The sequence below is a fragment of the Lepisma saccharinum genome, chromosome 14 (assembly GCF_977018435.1).
Source record: "Lepisma saccharinum chromosome 14, izLepSacc3.1, whole genome shotgun sequence".
NCBI classification, from domain to species: domain Eukaryota; kingdom Metazoa; phylum Arthropoda; class Insecta; order Zygentoma; family Lepismatidae; genus Lepisma; species Lepisma saccharinum.
The window spans coordinates 9,301,055-9,318,582 of NC_139242.1; the positions used below are offsets into that span (position 1 = coordinate 9,301,055).

General features: G+C 37.5%; 1 protein-coding gene across 1 annotated transcript in view; it reads right to left on the reverse strand.

Annotated features, from left to right (window-relative positions):
- The window catches only part of mtt (mangetout), a 390,272-nt gene extending 373,106 nt beyond the window's left edge, over positions 1 to 17,166 (reverse strand). The window contains exons 1-2 of the mRNA XM_083135134.1: positions 17,073 to 17,166; positions 16,105 to 16,259 (exon numbers count right to left, since the gene is read on the reverse strand). Of these exons, the coding sequence (XP_082991260.1) occupies positions 16,105 to 16,259; positions 17,073 to 17,166 (249 nt within the window). The remainder of the gene's footprint in view (positions 1 to 16,104; positions 16,260 to 17,072) is intronic.
- Between the last annotated feature and the right edge of the window lie 362 nt (positions 17,167 to 17,528).

A 17,528-nucleotide genomic window follows, 5' to 3' on the forward strand; every position in this document is an offset into this window, starting at 1 on the left:
TTGGAGAACTGACACGATTACTTCGAGTTAGGCCTGGCAAGGATGCAATTCTTCAACAAGACAACGCTCGCCCACACACAAGATTTTACACTACCCGCCGTACAGCCCAGATCTCGCTTCTTGTGACTTTTTCCGAGTCTGAAATTGCACCTGAAGGGACACCGTTACACCAGTGATGCAGAGGTGCAAGTAGATGTGCTTCGCTGGTGCCGGGAGAAGACTCCTGATTTCTTCTCCATGGGATGCAACAACTTGTAACGTTGGCATTTGTGTGTGGACAATGATGGTGACTACGTAGAAAAGTAGTGACACCCTAGTAGAGGACATTACAAGCTTTAAAGAGACATATAGTTCATGTACGTATCTTGCATATTTTTGACGTTCCTGCATGGGAGGCAAATCGTTTCAAAACGCCCTCTTACAAGTTACGTTCAAAATTGGATAGATATATGTCTACATTTTATCAAAATAACAAATAATGGCATGATTATAATAAGGGTGCGATTTGAAGGGGGATAAAGGAGAATTTCACATTCTGATTTCTATGTGCTGGTGAACGGGGTTGAGATCGGGTGTCGTTCAAAGGAGAGAAATTGTTTCTGCTAAATTCTTGTGTGAATAAATGCTCTAAAAATACACAATCAAACACACACATTTATTTTTTTCACTGCAACCACCAACATTCCGAACCACGAGCCGACACTGCTTTCACATCGTATGGAGGTTTTCAAAGCCAACAATTTCCTTAATTTTTCACACTTGTTTGAATCCTGAGAATATTAAAAAGAAAATCAAAGAATTTACAGTTTTCACAGTTTGACACTAGCAGATTAAATTTGAGATACGAAAAACAACACCAAAAAATCTGCAAGTAATCTGGTAGATACCAAATAGGATATGTACATGTGTATCTACTTGGTATTTGGATATCCACACTAAGACTCGTCTAGTATCTTCTCAGAGGTGGAACTGTTCTCATCTCGAGTTTTTAAGGGTTGTCCATGCAGGAAATCTACCTAATTGAAAAGGTTGAAAGCAATATGCCACAGGTTTTACGATTTCGGGTAAAAACCTGCAACACCTATAAATCTTTTGAAAATACACAAGACATGTAAAACAATGATTATATCAGGGTTGTTGTCCAGGAATTTTAAATAAATTCAATTCCGGTCAAGGAGGGAAAAGCAGGAAGCGTAAATGGGTTCTGGACAGTAAAGATCCTTTTTTAACTGTAGAGTATTTCAATTCGGTCCAGGAACCTTTTTCCAGATCAATTTAAATACGGTCCAGGAACCTTTTTCCGGCTGAATTTAAATACGATCCAGTAACCTTTTTTCAAAGAAAAAATACGCAACTTGTACCGAATTGAAATTGTGTGAGAAAAAGGTTCCGGTCCTGCAGCGGGACCCAATAGATCCCAAGAATTTATGGGTTCCTGGACATTTAACAATCCTGGTTTGTATACGAGAAATCAAATTTTGTACTCATAATTGTTATTATGGTTGTTATTTTTGTGTCGTCTTTAAATAAAGCATAATGCATAAAGGTAAACCGTCGATGGATATAAATATGTCTCTGTAAGGCGCGCTATTTTTCGTAACACGAACAGGAGCTTGGGGGACTTTGTTACCCCAGCCATTTTTGGTTTAAAAATTGTCTTGTTTTATATTTATAATTGAATACCTTCATTTATACATGTACTTTATTTGTGTCTCTGAATGTACAAATGTTTACTTTTTAGTGATTTATTTATTTACTTTCACTAATAGAATAATTAATAAGTTGTTCTTATGTAATATAGCCTACTTGTATATTTTAGTTACACGTGTTTATTATATTTATTTACTTTCTCTCATACAATGATAAGGTTCTTACATACTTTGTTTGTGTCTTTGAGTTTACAAATGTATATATTTTTTATTGTGATGTTTCAGGAGAACACACGCTCCCTTCATCAGACATTTATTTTTAGTTTGATTAAAGGTTGTTGTTGTTGTTGTTTGTGTCTTGTGCAGTAGTTGTGCTGTGTAGTGTATGAGTTTGTCTTGTGTAGTAGCTGTGGTGTCTAATGTGTTTGTGTTTGTCTTGTGTAGTAGTTGTGGTGTGCTTGTATGTGGGTTTGTCTTGTGTAGTAGGTGTGATTGGGATTGTCTTGTGTAGTAGTTGTGCTGTCTAGTGTGTTTGTGTTTATCTTATGTAGTAGTTATGCTGTCTAATGTATTTCTGTTTGTCTTGTGTAGTATCGGTGATGTGTATGTATGAGTCTTGTGTTGTAGTTGTGCTGTCTAGTATGTTTGTGTAGTAGTTGTGCTGTCTAGTATGTTTGTTTTGTCTTGCGTAGTAGTTGTGCTGTCTAATTTGTTTGTGTTTGTCTTGTGTAGTAGTTGTGGTGTGTACTTTGTTTATATTTATATTGTGTAGTAGTTGTGGTGTGTTTATGTTTATATTGTGTTATAGTTGTGATGTGTTTGTGTGTGTCTTGTGTAGTAGTTGTGCTGTCTAATGTGTTTGTGTTCGTCTTGTGTAGTAATTGTGCTGTCTAATGTGTTTGTGTTTGTCTTGTGTAGTAATTCCTCCATTCATATTGGGAGTTAGGCGTAGAGCTGACAACTCTGCACTGTAAAAAAAATGTCAAGAAACAGCAATATAAGGCCATGGATGTTCCCAAGGTAAAATATTCCGGAGGTAAAATAGTCCCCCGTTCGGATCTCCGGGTGGGGACTACTTTGGGAGGTCCCTGGACTAAGGATAAGATCTACATTAGGAATAAGGATATTAAATTAGGCACCTGGAATGTTCTGAGCCTTTACCGGCCTGGGACATTTCAGTGTACAGTTAATGAGTTAGTTAAATATAAATTAGATGTAGTAGCTGTCCAGGAAGTTAGGTGGCCAGGAGAAGGGAATTGTAAAACTAAAAATTATACTTTTTTCTATGGTGGTACCGAAAATCATAATTTTGGAACAGGCTTTTTCATAAATAATAGAATTATCTCAGCTCTTAAAACAGTAGAATTTATTAATGATAGGATATCATATGCAGTTTTACAGGGTAGGTGGTGTAAAATTATTTTAATAAACATACATGCACCAACGGAAGATAAAGATGATAATACTAAAGATGATTTTTATACAGAGTTAGAACAGGTCTTTGATAAATTTTCTCAGTATGATATGAAAATTCTGTTAGGTGATTGTAATGCACAGATTGGCAAAGAAGAGACATTTAAACCCACGATTGGTAAAGAAAGTCTTCATGAATTAAGTAATGATAATGGTATAAGATTGATAACTTTTGCAACCTCAAAGAATTTAATTGTGAAAAGTACCACTTTTAAAAATAAAGATATCCATAAATATTTGATACAGGAAAGTTTGCTGACGAAAGAATTAAGAAAGATTACCAAATTAAACTGTCAAATAGATTTGATGTTTTGCAGGATTTAAATGATGATGAAAATATAAATGAAACAGACATAAATAAGAATTGGGAGCACATACGTAATGCAATAGAATCAGCAGCTAAAGAAAGTATAGGATACCATAAACCGAGAAAAAGTAAGCCATGGTTAGATAATGAATGTCATAATCTAATAGAAATAAGAAATCAGGCTAGACTTAGGTGGTTAAATAACTCTGATGATACAAATCTAAACAATTATAATAATATAAAGCGAGAAGTTAACCGCACGTTTAGAAGTAAAAAAAGAGATTACTTGAAAAGCAAAATTAACGAAATTGAATCAAACAGCAAAAATAAAAATATCAGAGATTTATATAAAGGTGTAAATGAGTTTAGAAAGGGGTGGCAACCTAAAGTAAACTTGATAAAAGATAAAGACGGTGATTTTCTAGCTGACCCAAGCGATATTCTAAATAGATGGAAGAACTACTTTAATGACCTTTTAAATGATCATGTAGGAGATAAATCAGAAGTAAATGAAGTACACAGAGCAGAACCTTTAGTTCCAGAACCTAACTTAACTGAAGTTAAAGATGCTATTAAAAGGCTAAAGAATAACAAAGCACCTGGCATTGATTTAATACCAGCTGAGTTAATTAAATATGGTGGAAATTCATTACTATGTCAAATTCATAAATTAATTTGTTTAATATGGAATAAAGAAGAAATCCCTCAACAGTGGAAAGAATCCATAATTGTTCCTGTGTTTAAAAAAGGTGATAAAATGAACTGCAATAATTACCGTGGAATTTCTCTGCTCTCAACAACATATAAAATATTATCTAACATTCTTTTAACAAGATTAACCCCATATGCTAATGAAATTATAGGTGATTATCAATGTGGATTTAAACGTAACAGATCAACTACAGATCAAATTTTTCACATCAGACAGACACTTGAGAAAAGTGGGAATATAATCAAAATGTCCATCAGCTATTCATTGATTTCAAAAAAGCATATGATTCGGTCAAAAGAGATAAATTATATAATATATTAGTAGAGTTTGGAATACCTAAGAAGCTTGTTAGTATGATAAAAATATGCACCAGTGAAACAGAAAGTAAAATTCGTGTGGGTATTAATATGTCTGACAAATTTACAATTCATGATGGGTTAAAACAAGGAGATGCATTATCTCCATTGCTCTTTAATTTTGCCTTAGAATATGCTGTAAGGAAGGTAAAAGAAACTAACAAAGGACTAAAATTAAATGGTGTGACTCAGTTGTTAGCATATGCAGATGATGTAGACTTACTGGGGGATGATGTGAATACAATTAAGAATAATGCTAAAATATTTTTCAAAACTGCTGAAGAGATAGGTTTGGAAGTTAACAAAGAGAAAACTAAATATATGCTTACAGGCCGAAAACAAGTGTTAGGAAATAATCAAAATCTAATTATTGATAACAACTCGTTTGAACCAGTTTCCAAATTCAAATACTTAGGAGTAATATTAACAAATGAAAATTATATTAAAGAGGAAATAAAAAGTAGGCTTAATTCAGGAAATGCATGTTACTTCTCTCTCCATAAACTTTTATCTTCTCGTTTAATATCTAAGAAACTAAAAGTTAAAATATACAAAACAGTAATTTTGCCTGTAGTATTATATGGGTGTGAAACTTGGTCCCTTACATTGAAAGAGGAACATAAATTGAGAGTATTTGAAAATAAGATCCTTAGGAAAATCTTTGGACCTAAAAGGGATGAGGGGACAGGTGAGTGGAGAAGGTTACATAATTTAGAACTACATAATTTGTATTCATGTCCAGATATTATTAGAATGATTAAATCAAGAAGACTTAGGTGGGCAGGCCATGTGGCACGAATGGGAGAGGAAAGAGGAGTTTACAGGGTTCTTGTTGGGAAACCTGATGGTAAGAGACCTGTAGGAAGGCCAAGACGAAGATGGAGGGACAACGTTGAGATGGACCTAAGGGAAATCGGTAGGGTTGGAAAAGAGTATATAGAACTTGCTCAAGATAGGGAAAGATGGAAGGCCTGTGTTGCTGCAGCCATGAACCTTCGGGTTTAAGACGGCTAGGGAGTTAGTTAGTTATATTTTTTATTTTATCACTCATACAATCATAAGTTTATTATGATTGTATGAGTGATAAAATAAAAAAAATATACATTTGTAAACTTACAGATAAATTCCTTGATAAATAAATAGAAATATAAAATAAAAATCAAACTTCCATTGCTATGAAAGGTTTTCGAGATAAAACTAATAATGGATACAAAAGCGTCCAAAAATAACAATAAAAATATAAAAAAATATTTACACGAGTAGGTACGTGGGAAAACTCAGTTACCCCAAGAATGCAAACAAATGGAAACACGCATCTGGTATGTAGAAAGGCATCTTCCTTAGTCGGTAGCAGAAGCTCCAACGGAATTATACGAGAGCGGACTGCTGGGAGCGCCAGTCATGTCTGGATCAGTGGCGCAACCAGGGGGCATTGCCCCCACCCCTCCAAACTTGGACGGAAATAAATTATATGGGGGGGGGCAAATATTGAAGTACAGTAGAAGAAAAACGATGCCAGCGGAATGTAAGAGTTGGGACAAAACTCAAGGTGGTTTTAGTTTTCATGTATTTCTTGCATTTTTCTTCCAGACGGCAACCGAACCTGCAGGGGGGAGGGGGCATAGAATGGGAAATTGCGCCCTCGATTTCATATTTTATGCAAGTAGAAATACATTTGGTAAAATTGTCTTGCTCGCTTCGCTCACAATTTCTTCCTTTCTTACAGTCTCATCAAGTTCAGAGCCGACGGGAGTCGGCCCTGAGTGCCGAACAATCGAAATGAAAAACGCCTTCGCGATCCGTGAAATTATTTGCGCCCTATTAAATCGATTGTTGTTTTTTTAAATTTGCAAAAAAAAAATGATATTTTTATTTTTGCTCACTTCGCTTGCAATATTATTATTTTCTACAGTGCGTTCGAAAAGTCCCCGCACTCATACTTAAAAAAACAAAAACTAACGCATTTATCTGGATGAGTTGCCAAACATGCTAGGAGGGATTGGTATGACCTATCTTAAAGGTTATCGCCCATTGAAACGCCGGAATCGCTCAGTTGCTTTCTATTGCTTCGTTTCCTCAGGTCTTGGTGGCCGTGATACAGCAAATCGCTATATTGGAAGCATATTTTGAGTATGTCGTATGAAAGGGTTTGAATAAATGGAGAAGTATATTTCCCGATGATCTGGCACCAGCTAAAACAGCAATGGATGATTGTTTAAATTTATTTTCCATATTGCTTTTGTATTTGGACGTGTGGAAAGTGGTTTTCCATATTGTCAGTGTGTTACCGACCTCATAGATTGCAGTATTACCACATTTACAATTTTTTGTGTGTATTTCAAGATGTAGTTAACAAGTGCATGTATACATTACGTTGACGAGTTCAATAAATTATAAGGAAAAACTTCTTATACTTTGAGTGCGGGGACTTTTCGAACTCTGTGTATACCACCTTGTTAATTACCAGAGTGAGAAGTAAGACCAAAAATGTACATCGCACTGTACTGCTTAACAGCGGACATATCAAAAGCAATTTATATCACATCATTTATACTGTTTGTTTTGTTATGATATGGATAAATTAATTATTTAATGTATTTGAAATATATATATATATATACACTATGTTGCCATTCGTCACCGGACACCCCATACCAGTACGTTAATCTGGTCGCAGCACCACATCAGTATCATGTAAGGCCACCTTTAGTCGCAGTGATGTTCGCAACCCTTCGAAGAAGACTTTCCACCAATTTGCGATAAGTGTCGACGGGAATCTTGCCCCATTCCTCCTGCAAAGCGGCAAACAGCTCAGTGGTGTTTTTTGAGCAGCATGGCCTGGTTCTCAAGTGGCGCTCCAACTTGTCCCAAAGGTTGATATCTGGACTTTGGGCTGGCCAATCAAGTTTTTGCACACCCATGTTCTCGAACCACGTGTTGATAATGCCTGCCGTATGACATGGAGAATTGTCGTGCTGAAATACCGAATTGTTCCCACAATGTCGGTAGCGCAGAATTGTCCAGAACTTTTTGGTACGCATCGGCATTCATGTTTCCCCAAACTAAAACAATAGGGCAGAGACCATACCACGAAAAGCAGGACCACACAATGATGCCACCTCCACCGAATTTCACTGTGGGTACGATACAGTCCTGTAAATAGCATTCACCGGACATACTCCACACCCACACATGTCCATCAGACTGCCACATCTGGTAGCAAAATTCATCACTCCATAGGAGGGATTTCCATTGTTCGAGAGTCCAATGGCGGCGTTCCTTGCACCACTATAACTGACGGACCACATTGCAGGCTGTGATATGCGGCTTGTGAACTGCTGTGCGACCATGAAAACCAAGTGCGACGATCTCCCGGCGGGCAGTACGATCACTTGCAGCACTACTGGAAGCCGATCAAAACTCCTATGACACCATCTGTAACGACGCCTTCCGATTTGACTTCACCACATGTTTCAAGCATCTACGGTCATGATTTGGTAATACTTTCGGTTTATTGGGTCTGGGTCAGCATCATGACCTCCTCTCACTTCCACTTCACGATAACATCACTCACTGTCGACTGGGGTATCTGAAATTTGTTGGAAATCTCACGGGTCGAATGCCCAAACCTGTGGGCTCCAATGATCATCCCTCGTTCTGCCTCACTCAGTTCGCATCGTCTGTTCATATCGACTGCTGTAGCTAGTATGAGTGTATTCTCAACCGGCAATGCTTTTTATATGTTGTATGATGTGTACAGACGATCTCAAGCACTTTTTGAGGGGTGTCCGGTGACGAATGGCAACATAGTGTATATATGCATTTGTTTAAACGTATGTGGGTGGTACATGAGAGTTATGCATATCATAATATGTACAAAAGAATTATATTCGTCATGCGTTTTCTGTCTTTCAAAAATACAGTTTGTGTACTACTTTTTAGTTATTAGCTAGTGTGAAATTGAACGTGTTGAAAAAATGTTTCAAATCATTTGTTTCAACCAGGGTTGTGCAATTACGCGTTAAAAAAGGTTTCTACATGGCACGTAAATTACGCGTTATAATGCGTAAAATACTTATAAAACGTAAAGTACTTAAAAAATTAGAATGAAACAAAAATTAAAAGAAAAATGTTTTTTTGCGATGGTTATTGTCATGTATGGCAGTTGGCAGTGGCAGAAATCGAAAGAAAGGCTATAAAAACTTTCCGTGCTCCAATAATGAAATTTTACAAACTGACATATTCACATTCACATCATAATTAGCCTATGCAAGTGTATAAAACACTAGAAAAAGGAATTTGAAGCTGGTACTAAAACTTTGAAATCCAATCCAAATCAATTGTCGGTACTCGTTATGTTATAAATACAAGTACTAGTTCAAGACGTATAATTTATCAACAGGTTTCTCAATTTTTAAATGCATGTGAAACAACAGATCTATTTTTAAAGCTCTGTTAGTCAGAGTAAGGGAGTGGGGTGGCTGTATGAATAATGATTTTGTGATGTAAATTGTAATATAATAAATGTAGTTTTTATGTTACTAATATACGAAACAAAATTAGTTTATTACATCTGCGTAAAAAAACTGTTTTTTAACGCGAAGTAAATTACTAGTAAATTGCTCGTATTTTACGTAAAAAACATAATGAGTAAATTACCTTGCCAATCCTGGTTCCAAAACAATTTAATTCTTTAGCACCTACTTCTACCTCATGTTTACGTGCTTTACGAGGATGAGAATGTATTTGATACTACTACTACTACTAGTAATACTACTACTACTGCCACTAATAATAATAATAATAATAATGTTATTATTATTATTATTATTAATGGTGCGTTTATCCTGATACTTGCCCCCGGCAGACAAAAATTCGTGGTTGTGCCTCTGGTCTTGTCACAGCATAAAACACGGTTGTGGGGTAAATGTACCCCGAACGCGCCAGAAGGAGTGATATGTAGCAATGATACATCCATTCTTTGTACAATATATCTAGCGTATGGATGTTCTGTGCTAAGACACCTGATACTTGGAATCTGTTCCAGAAAGTCCCGACTGGGAAATAGTGCAGTGATATCCCCTGCGGTGGAGCGTTGAGCAGAGGTGGCCATAACCTGTGGCTTCCGGATCCAATTAGATTTACAGCAGACGGAATGGAAACCGACAAGCTGAGAGGCCGGAAGGAAGGAAGAGACAAACGGAATGGATGGAAGTGCGAGCTTCATTTGGCGCAGGAACGGAAGTGAATTTCTAACATTCGAGCAAGCTGAAAGGGACAGATATTTTTACTTTTATTCTCCGTTCGTTTCAGATCTCTAAGGCAAGGAATGTGTAAGCTGCAAGAACAGAGGATATTTTTGCAAAATGATTAAATTTACTGCTTTTCATTTTTCATCTGTTCGTCTGCCATACTCTTAATGGACACTTTGTCAAGGCAACCATATTTTTTTAAGATGCGATCAATCGAACAATTAGATAATGTTCTACAAAAATTAAATTCCTTTGTGTAAATTTTGATGCCTTATTTGGTAATGTTCATCGATAGGACCCCCCCCCCCAGAATTTATATTACTTTACACTGAAAGTATTATTGACGCAATTACAAGTTCCTGTAAGATACAGGGGTTGGACAAAATAATATGAACACCACCTAATATGGTGTTCGACCACCATTGGCTTTGAGAACAGCCTCAATCCTCCTGGAAATGAATGGATGCATACAAATCCTGTATGGTAGTCAGTGGGACGCTATAACATTCCTCAACAAAAAAACTGCTGCGATTCCTTGAGATTGGCTGGCGGAGGGAAACGGGCCCGTACTCTGGTTTCCAAAACTGACCACAATGGTTCGATAAAAATAATTCTAATCAGGCGATTGTGTAGGCCAGGGAAGATGAGTAAGATGTGCGTGATCGTGCTCATCAAACCAATCTTGGACAGTGCCAGCGGTATGAATGGGGGCATTATCATCCTGGAAGATGGTATCCCCTGCTGGGGATGGATGGATATGGTCACCTAAAATGCCTTCATACACCTTGGCAGTTACCCTTCCTTTGAGTGTGACAATAGGACCCAGTGAATGCCATGAAATGACCGCCCACACCATTACACTACCGCCACCATGCTTCACTGTTGGCACCAGACAGTGTGGATTGTTTGCTTCGGCCGGTGTTCGCCATACGTAAATACGTCCACTGGTGGGGAATAGTGTGAAGGTTGATTTGTCGGACCACATGACATGTTTCCATTGGTCGGTAGTCCAGATTTTGTGCTCCTGACACCACTGACGTCTCCGTTTGGCATTGTTATCGTTACAAGACGTTTGGCAATAGCGGCTCTGCCATGGATATTCTTTTTATGCAGCTCTCGGCGAACTGTTTTAGTTTGACACTGCATTCTCGACACGCATATTCAGCTCAGCAGTCACTTTGGTTGCGGTGGTCTTTCGCTGAGAGCCAACAATCCTCCTTAATGCCTTCCTGTCTCTTTCTGTCAGTTTCGTCTTTCTGCCACTATTCTGTTTTGCAGACGTCGTTTTCCCCTGCACTTTGTATGCTGTCATGACGGTAGATACAGTAGTTCGTGATACCCTACTAACTTTGCGACCATTGTTACAGATGCACCAACTAATCGGGCACCAACAATTTGCCCTCGTTTGAAGTCTGTAAGGTCAGACATAATGGTAGCGCAACACAACGCGAAGCAGTTCACAAGCTTACTGGTGACTCATACCTCTAGCAGAGGGTTCATAGGACACGGAGAAAACAAAAGACGCGTTCCATGCGTGCCAGTGCATTCAGCACATAAATCCCAAAATGTGGCTCATCTACTCGGGTGTTCATATTATTTTGTCCAACACCTACATGTATTAAGCAGATAACATACCGTGCTAAATGGTATGAGCATTACGTCGTACATTTAATTGAGCATGTTTTCGACAAACATCTAGAATAAGTATTTTTATTTTACTCATACTTTATATATAAAACATATAAAATTACACTCCACCTGCAAAGCAATTTCATAATTCGAATTTTGATATAATTCAAGAATGTTAAACAATAATAAAATACAGGGTGGCTCAATAAGTCACTTAACACCCTCAGTACAAGGCCACTGCGGCATGCAATTTGAAATTGGCGATGACCAATCGTTATCCGGCCAAGGGTGAACCACATTGACGCCACCCACACGGTCGGCGGCCATCTTGATGTCCGCCATCTTGATTCAACTTCAGAATTTTAAATGGGAAGGGGGTCGTGCGACATATCAAAATGGGCTAGAATTTCACGAGAAATGCAATGGTGAAGGTAACATGAACATAAACATTAGGCTTGTCACTGTGAAGGACTTTTAATTCAATGGAAGCGTCACACTGTAAATTGTTCGCGACAACCATTCATAATGCACAGCTCTTCATGGATGTATCCGATTAAAATAATGTGCAATGGCATGCGAACGTCTCTCCATAGACGTCACTTTGATCTCGATGCATTACCGAAGCGCTAAACAAATTTTAAGGCATTTTTCTAACACCTCGAAAAGGAGCAAATTGGTACAAGAATTCAGTCATAACTTTTTACTGGTTAAAGATACGTCGAAAAAACCTTCACCATTGCATTTCTCGTGAAATTCTAGCCCATTTTGATATGTCGCACGACCCCCTTCCCATTTAAAATTCTGAAGTTGAATTCAAGATGGCGGACATCAAGATGGCCGCCGACCGTGTGGGTAGCGTCAATGTGGTTCCCCCTTGGCCTCATAACGATTGGTCATCGCCAATTTCAAATTGCATGCCGCAGTGGCCTTGTACTGAGGGTGTTAAGTGACTTATTGAGCCACCCTGTACTTCCTTCTAAGCAATGATGTTAAAAGTATAGACAGTATAGAATGAATGGTATATCCTTAAGGAAGTATTTTTCTAGTCCTCATGATATAACTACATAAAACGAGGCTGAATGTATACATTGAATAATGCAGGGAGAGTTACTCTCCTCACGTGCTCCTTCAAATACCTATCACACAAATCATATGCATATTTTTCATAGTGCAAACTTTCACATGGACGTCTATGTATTTCAAAGTACCATGGATATCTATTCCCTATTTCCACCAATTAATGCATGCAGCATTTATGAAAAGTATAGAACTACTTCTTTATCAATGCTAGAGGCGTAGAAAAAGTAATGAAGTAAGAAGCACATCCAGGATGGACACGGGAAACATGATACGTCCCTTCCCATTCTACAAATATTTAGATGTTATTTTTCTTTATCGCTGTACAAATATTTAAAGTTCTTCCCAGTTGTACAAATATTATTGGTTATGTTTAATCTCTGTAATTTGGTACGTTAGTTCTGTGTTTATTCAATATTTTGGTTTATTAGTAACGATATCACAGAATAGCATTTTCCCTGTATGGGCATATCTTGTCAAATTTATTGCCAAACGAATTATTTACTGTGTTTTGTCTCTCGTTTTGTCTCTCATTTTGTCTTTGAGATTTTGTTGGTGAATTGTAAGATACTATGAGTTCACGAAAACAATTGTAATTACACATAGAAGTGTGTTTTTTAGTAAGAAGTAAAATATATTTTTTTCTTTGTGAAAACTTTACTTTGATTTCGAACGAAGAAGTATCCATACCTTGAGAGGTATCTAGTTTTCAAGTGAAAACATTATTGTGTTTCTATAATTAATGTTCCTTGGTTAAAATAATGTACCAAATAGTAGAAAACAAAACGCTGATAATAAAAAAATATAGGGTATTTGTTCGAATGAACAAAAATTTGCTGGTGGGGATGTTTTTGTTTTTTTAACTAATTTGGGGTGGCGGTTTGAAGTGATGTGGCTCTGTGATTAAAAATATATACCTCATAAGTAAAACATGGAAATGTACACAGTCAGTAAGGAAAGGATTTCAAGAATTTCATTCTTATTTGCATAAATGAGAGGCCCATATTGTGAAATATTATGTAGACCTATATACAGGGTGGGAAATTGTGGTTACAAAAACAAAATTATAAGTTAGTTCACGACAAAGCACCTTGCTTCAAGGCAAATGCTAAAACCAAGACCTTCTTCGGCGAAGTGGCATTGACTTCTTCAGCAGTTCTGAATGGCCGGGTGCATCACCGGACCTGAATGCAGCGGAGCACTTTGGGGCTATTCTGAAGGACGCAGTTGAGTCCTTGATGATAGTGGAACGCGGACCGGACCGCTATTCCCGGCCAACACTCCTTGCACATCTGGAACAAGTCCTCCGTGACATGGAATGGAATACGGACTGTTTGCGAATCTTCTGAGCTCCTACCTTGATCGCCTTCGTGCTGTGAGAGAAGCAAACGGCGGACATACTAACTTTTAAATTTGTTTTTGTAAGCACAATTGTCGTAGTAAACATTTGGTATTACCATAATTTCTTAATTGTTGTTACTTTTTACTGTGGACCCCTAGCAAAAGGTTATTTCCCACCCTGTACGAGAAAAAAATAAAATTTCAACCTACCTATTTTCACGATTTTAAGTTCGGGTACTCCTTGTTGGCGCAGTAATAACGTCGTTGCCTTGAAACTAAGGGGTCCCGCGTTCGATGCATGGTGGTTTAGATACCACTTTAACTGTAGGTCGATCCCCATTAACTTATCTGTTCATAAAGTGTACATACAAGAAAAATCCACAACGATTTGGAGATTATCGTCATTCCTAAGCCGAAAAGACAGCTTGTTAATTATGTCCCTCATTCCAGTTCACTACACAACACACAGCACATATCGTTCACAAAAATACAATCCACTCACTACTGTATTCACACGCTGCCTCCAAATAAATTCAACGCACCAAGACCACTCGACGCGATCTAGACTAGAACTGGTCCTTGTCATTTCGGTAAACCATTCCCGGTCAGCCAACAATTTTCTACTCCCCACTGTATCTCTAGTTGTTTCAAGGTCAACGACCTCTTTTTCAACTCCTCTGCAAGCGTTCAATGATGTTATTGTGTCTTCCATATGACACTTTCCCCTTGTCTGCGATAATTTCGCTTCAAAATTCCCCATTCCTGGGAAAATTACATGCTGGGAAAAATTGGTGTGCAACATTGACTCAGACTGTTGAGGAAGTTCAGAGGGTTTTTTTCCCCGCCATATGCAACCCTGTTCTCTCTCCTGTAACAGTTTGACTCCACAATTCCCCGATCCTGGGGAAATTACATGGTGGGAAAAATTAGTTTGCAACATTGATCGGAGCCCTGTCAAGCTTACCCGTCACCCCCGTGGAGTTGCCCGCCAGCTGCCCGTCTCGCGAATTCAAAGAAAGCGGGCAATGTTTCCAACTTCTAAGAAATCAGGTTCATCTTCTTTTTTAAAAGTTATGCACATTTTCTGATAGATATTTTTTCTGTATTTTATTCCCTGAGTCTGGTCTTCGCAGATAGCCTAGATAGCCCCGAATATACGCCTCTGGTAGGTACATAAAATATATTAATAGCTTTTCAGTACAGACACATTACCATTATGTTTACACCAAACACCATGTCTAAACACAAACACCAAGCACCAAATCTATACTTTGAAAATAACATCAGGCAAATGACTCCCATTGGTGTAACCTTTAGTCCTGAGCGTAGCTGTTGCACAAACTGCAATTTGTATGGGTGGAAATGTAAATCACACATCATAATCCAACGCAGTAAACTGTGACTAACGTGCAGCTTCTTTGCAGCGAACGTTGCACACTTTTCTGGATATCATCATAAGCACCTTACTACCTAGGTAATTATTATAATGATTACCTCAATCGTAATAATAGTATCCACATTATTATAACAAAAATAATTACAGACCGAGAGAAAAGATCACCCTTCGAATGTGGATTTGATCCCAAATCCTCAGCCCGAATTCCATTTTCCATAAAATTCTTCCTAATTAGAAACCTAGACTGGAAATTCAAAAGAGATCTTTCTTCTACAGACTTCCCAATATAATGACCTCCAATCAAGTGTTGATATATTTTATACAGAGTACGCCTTTCGGTCTTCCATTTAAAAAGAATATTGTAAAGATTTTAATGTATAATAGTGCCATCCTGACTTATTTTTTATAATATTTCGTGTTATTTTGTTATTTTTCTTTTTTTCTTTCCATTATTGACAATTTCAGCGTAAAATGGCAACTTGTGCAGTATCTGAAATTTTCTCAATAAATAAATGTGATTATTCTGTTCCGTAGCTATTATCCAAAATATCTGTACGAGCTACATCACCACTGTTTCAATATTACAGTCTCTGAAGAATATAATAATAATGATTTTTCTTAACTCCATTACCAACCGCTATAAGATTTGTAACAATTGCAAAGGGTTGCACTGTTTCTTAATGTATTTATTATGTATTTTGTAAAGTATTTGAGTGTACAAAACAACAGTCCATTTCCATCAAATTTGCGGGTTGTTCCTCTTTAACTTTCGACAAGACTTATGTAACAAATTATTAACAATTAGCAATGAAACCAATTGCGAAATTTACAAAGCAAGGTTTTCTCTCTCCTTAATTTCATGCAAGATAGGTCTTTCAAGTTCCATGCAATGTACAAAATGCAGGAACTTACCTGAGGAATCCTGAAAAGTCGTAGGAGGTTGGCTACTTGTATGGAAGTGACGCTGGACGCAGCCCCAACGACTCCAGAGATCACTTTGTTCCTCACCAGAGGCATCGAACCGTCCGAGCATTTGTACTCTTCGTCATCGATGTTACTGATGGATCCTGAGAAGATAGGAAAGGTATTAAATATAGAAAGGCAATATACAGAATGATTCAAAAAGTATCTTGACATTTTAATCAAAAGTATATATATATATAAACAAATTGACATTACTTCTGAAAAGTATTCTAGAATAGAAGACAAACGCAGTACATTTCAATGTGGTGGCCCTGTAAGTCTAGGCATACCACCTCACTCTCTTGCGTAGACCTGAACACATGCTCTAACATAGCTGGCGTGATCTCCCCTGTTGCTGTGTCAGTTGCTCTGGTGTTGATTTTTACTTGGTACACCCTAGACTTAATGAAACCCCAGACAAGAAAATGTGAGGAGTCAAGTCTGGAGAGCGAGCCGCCCAAAACCTTGGGGAGCACGGCCAATCCACCTATCGGGTCAGGCCCGTACTCAAGCGGAAGGTCAAGGGGGCCATGCCCCCACTCCTTCGAGCCATGAAATATTTTAATGCGAACCTATAAAAACCTATAAAAATAACACGGACTATTTTTAAGATTTTGCAAGAGTTTTTATTTTCTTCTCTCATCAATGAAAGTGTTGATTCTATAAAAACCTATAAAAATAACACGGACTATTTTTAAGATTTTGCAAGAGTTTTTATTTTCTTCTCTCATCAATGAAAGTGTTGACTCCGGAAGTCTGCAGTCTACTATATTTATTAATTTTAGTTTTATAACCATTTATGCGAAGGTACCAAACGTCCCAATTTGGTCAGACAGTTCACCATTTTTACTCCCTGTTCTGACTTTTTTTCGAACTGCAGTCCTGATGAGAATATATTATCTTTTTGGTTAATTCACGTTCAGACATGTTCCTCATTGTAAGGATCATTCCATAGCGTTGATGGTCACATACAGGGTACGAATTCCCATGGCGGAAGGGGAATTCCCCCATAGATCTCGTTCTATTAAAATACCCACCATCAAAAGTTTCCGAGGGTGAGTGTTTGTGTTCTAACAACAAGATAAGCAATTAGTTTTGACTTCAAACATTCTATACTAAGAATAATATCATAAACACATACAAGGAAAGAATAATAAAGAATGATGTCTGTCTGTGTGTTAATGTTGCATACAACTCTTGTTTTCTCTCTCTCTTCTCTCTCTTTAAGTCTGGTAACATCATGGGGTAAAAGCATTAATTCTACATTCATAGATAAGATTTAAAATTATATTAAATTGGACTAGAAAAAATGGAGCTGTAGCTGCGAAGGAGGTTGTCATTTTCATCCTAGGCCCTTGAAACACAGAAATTAG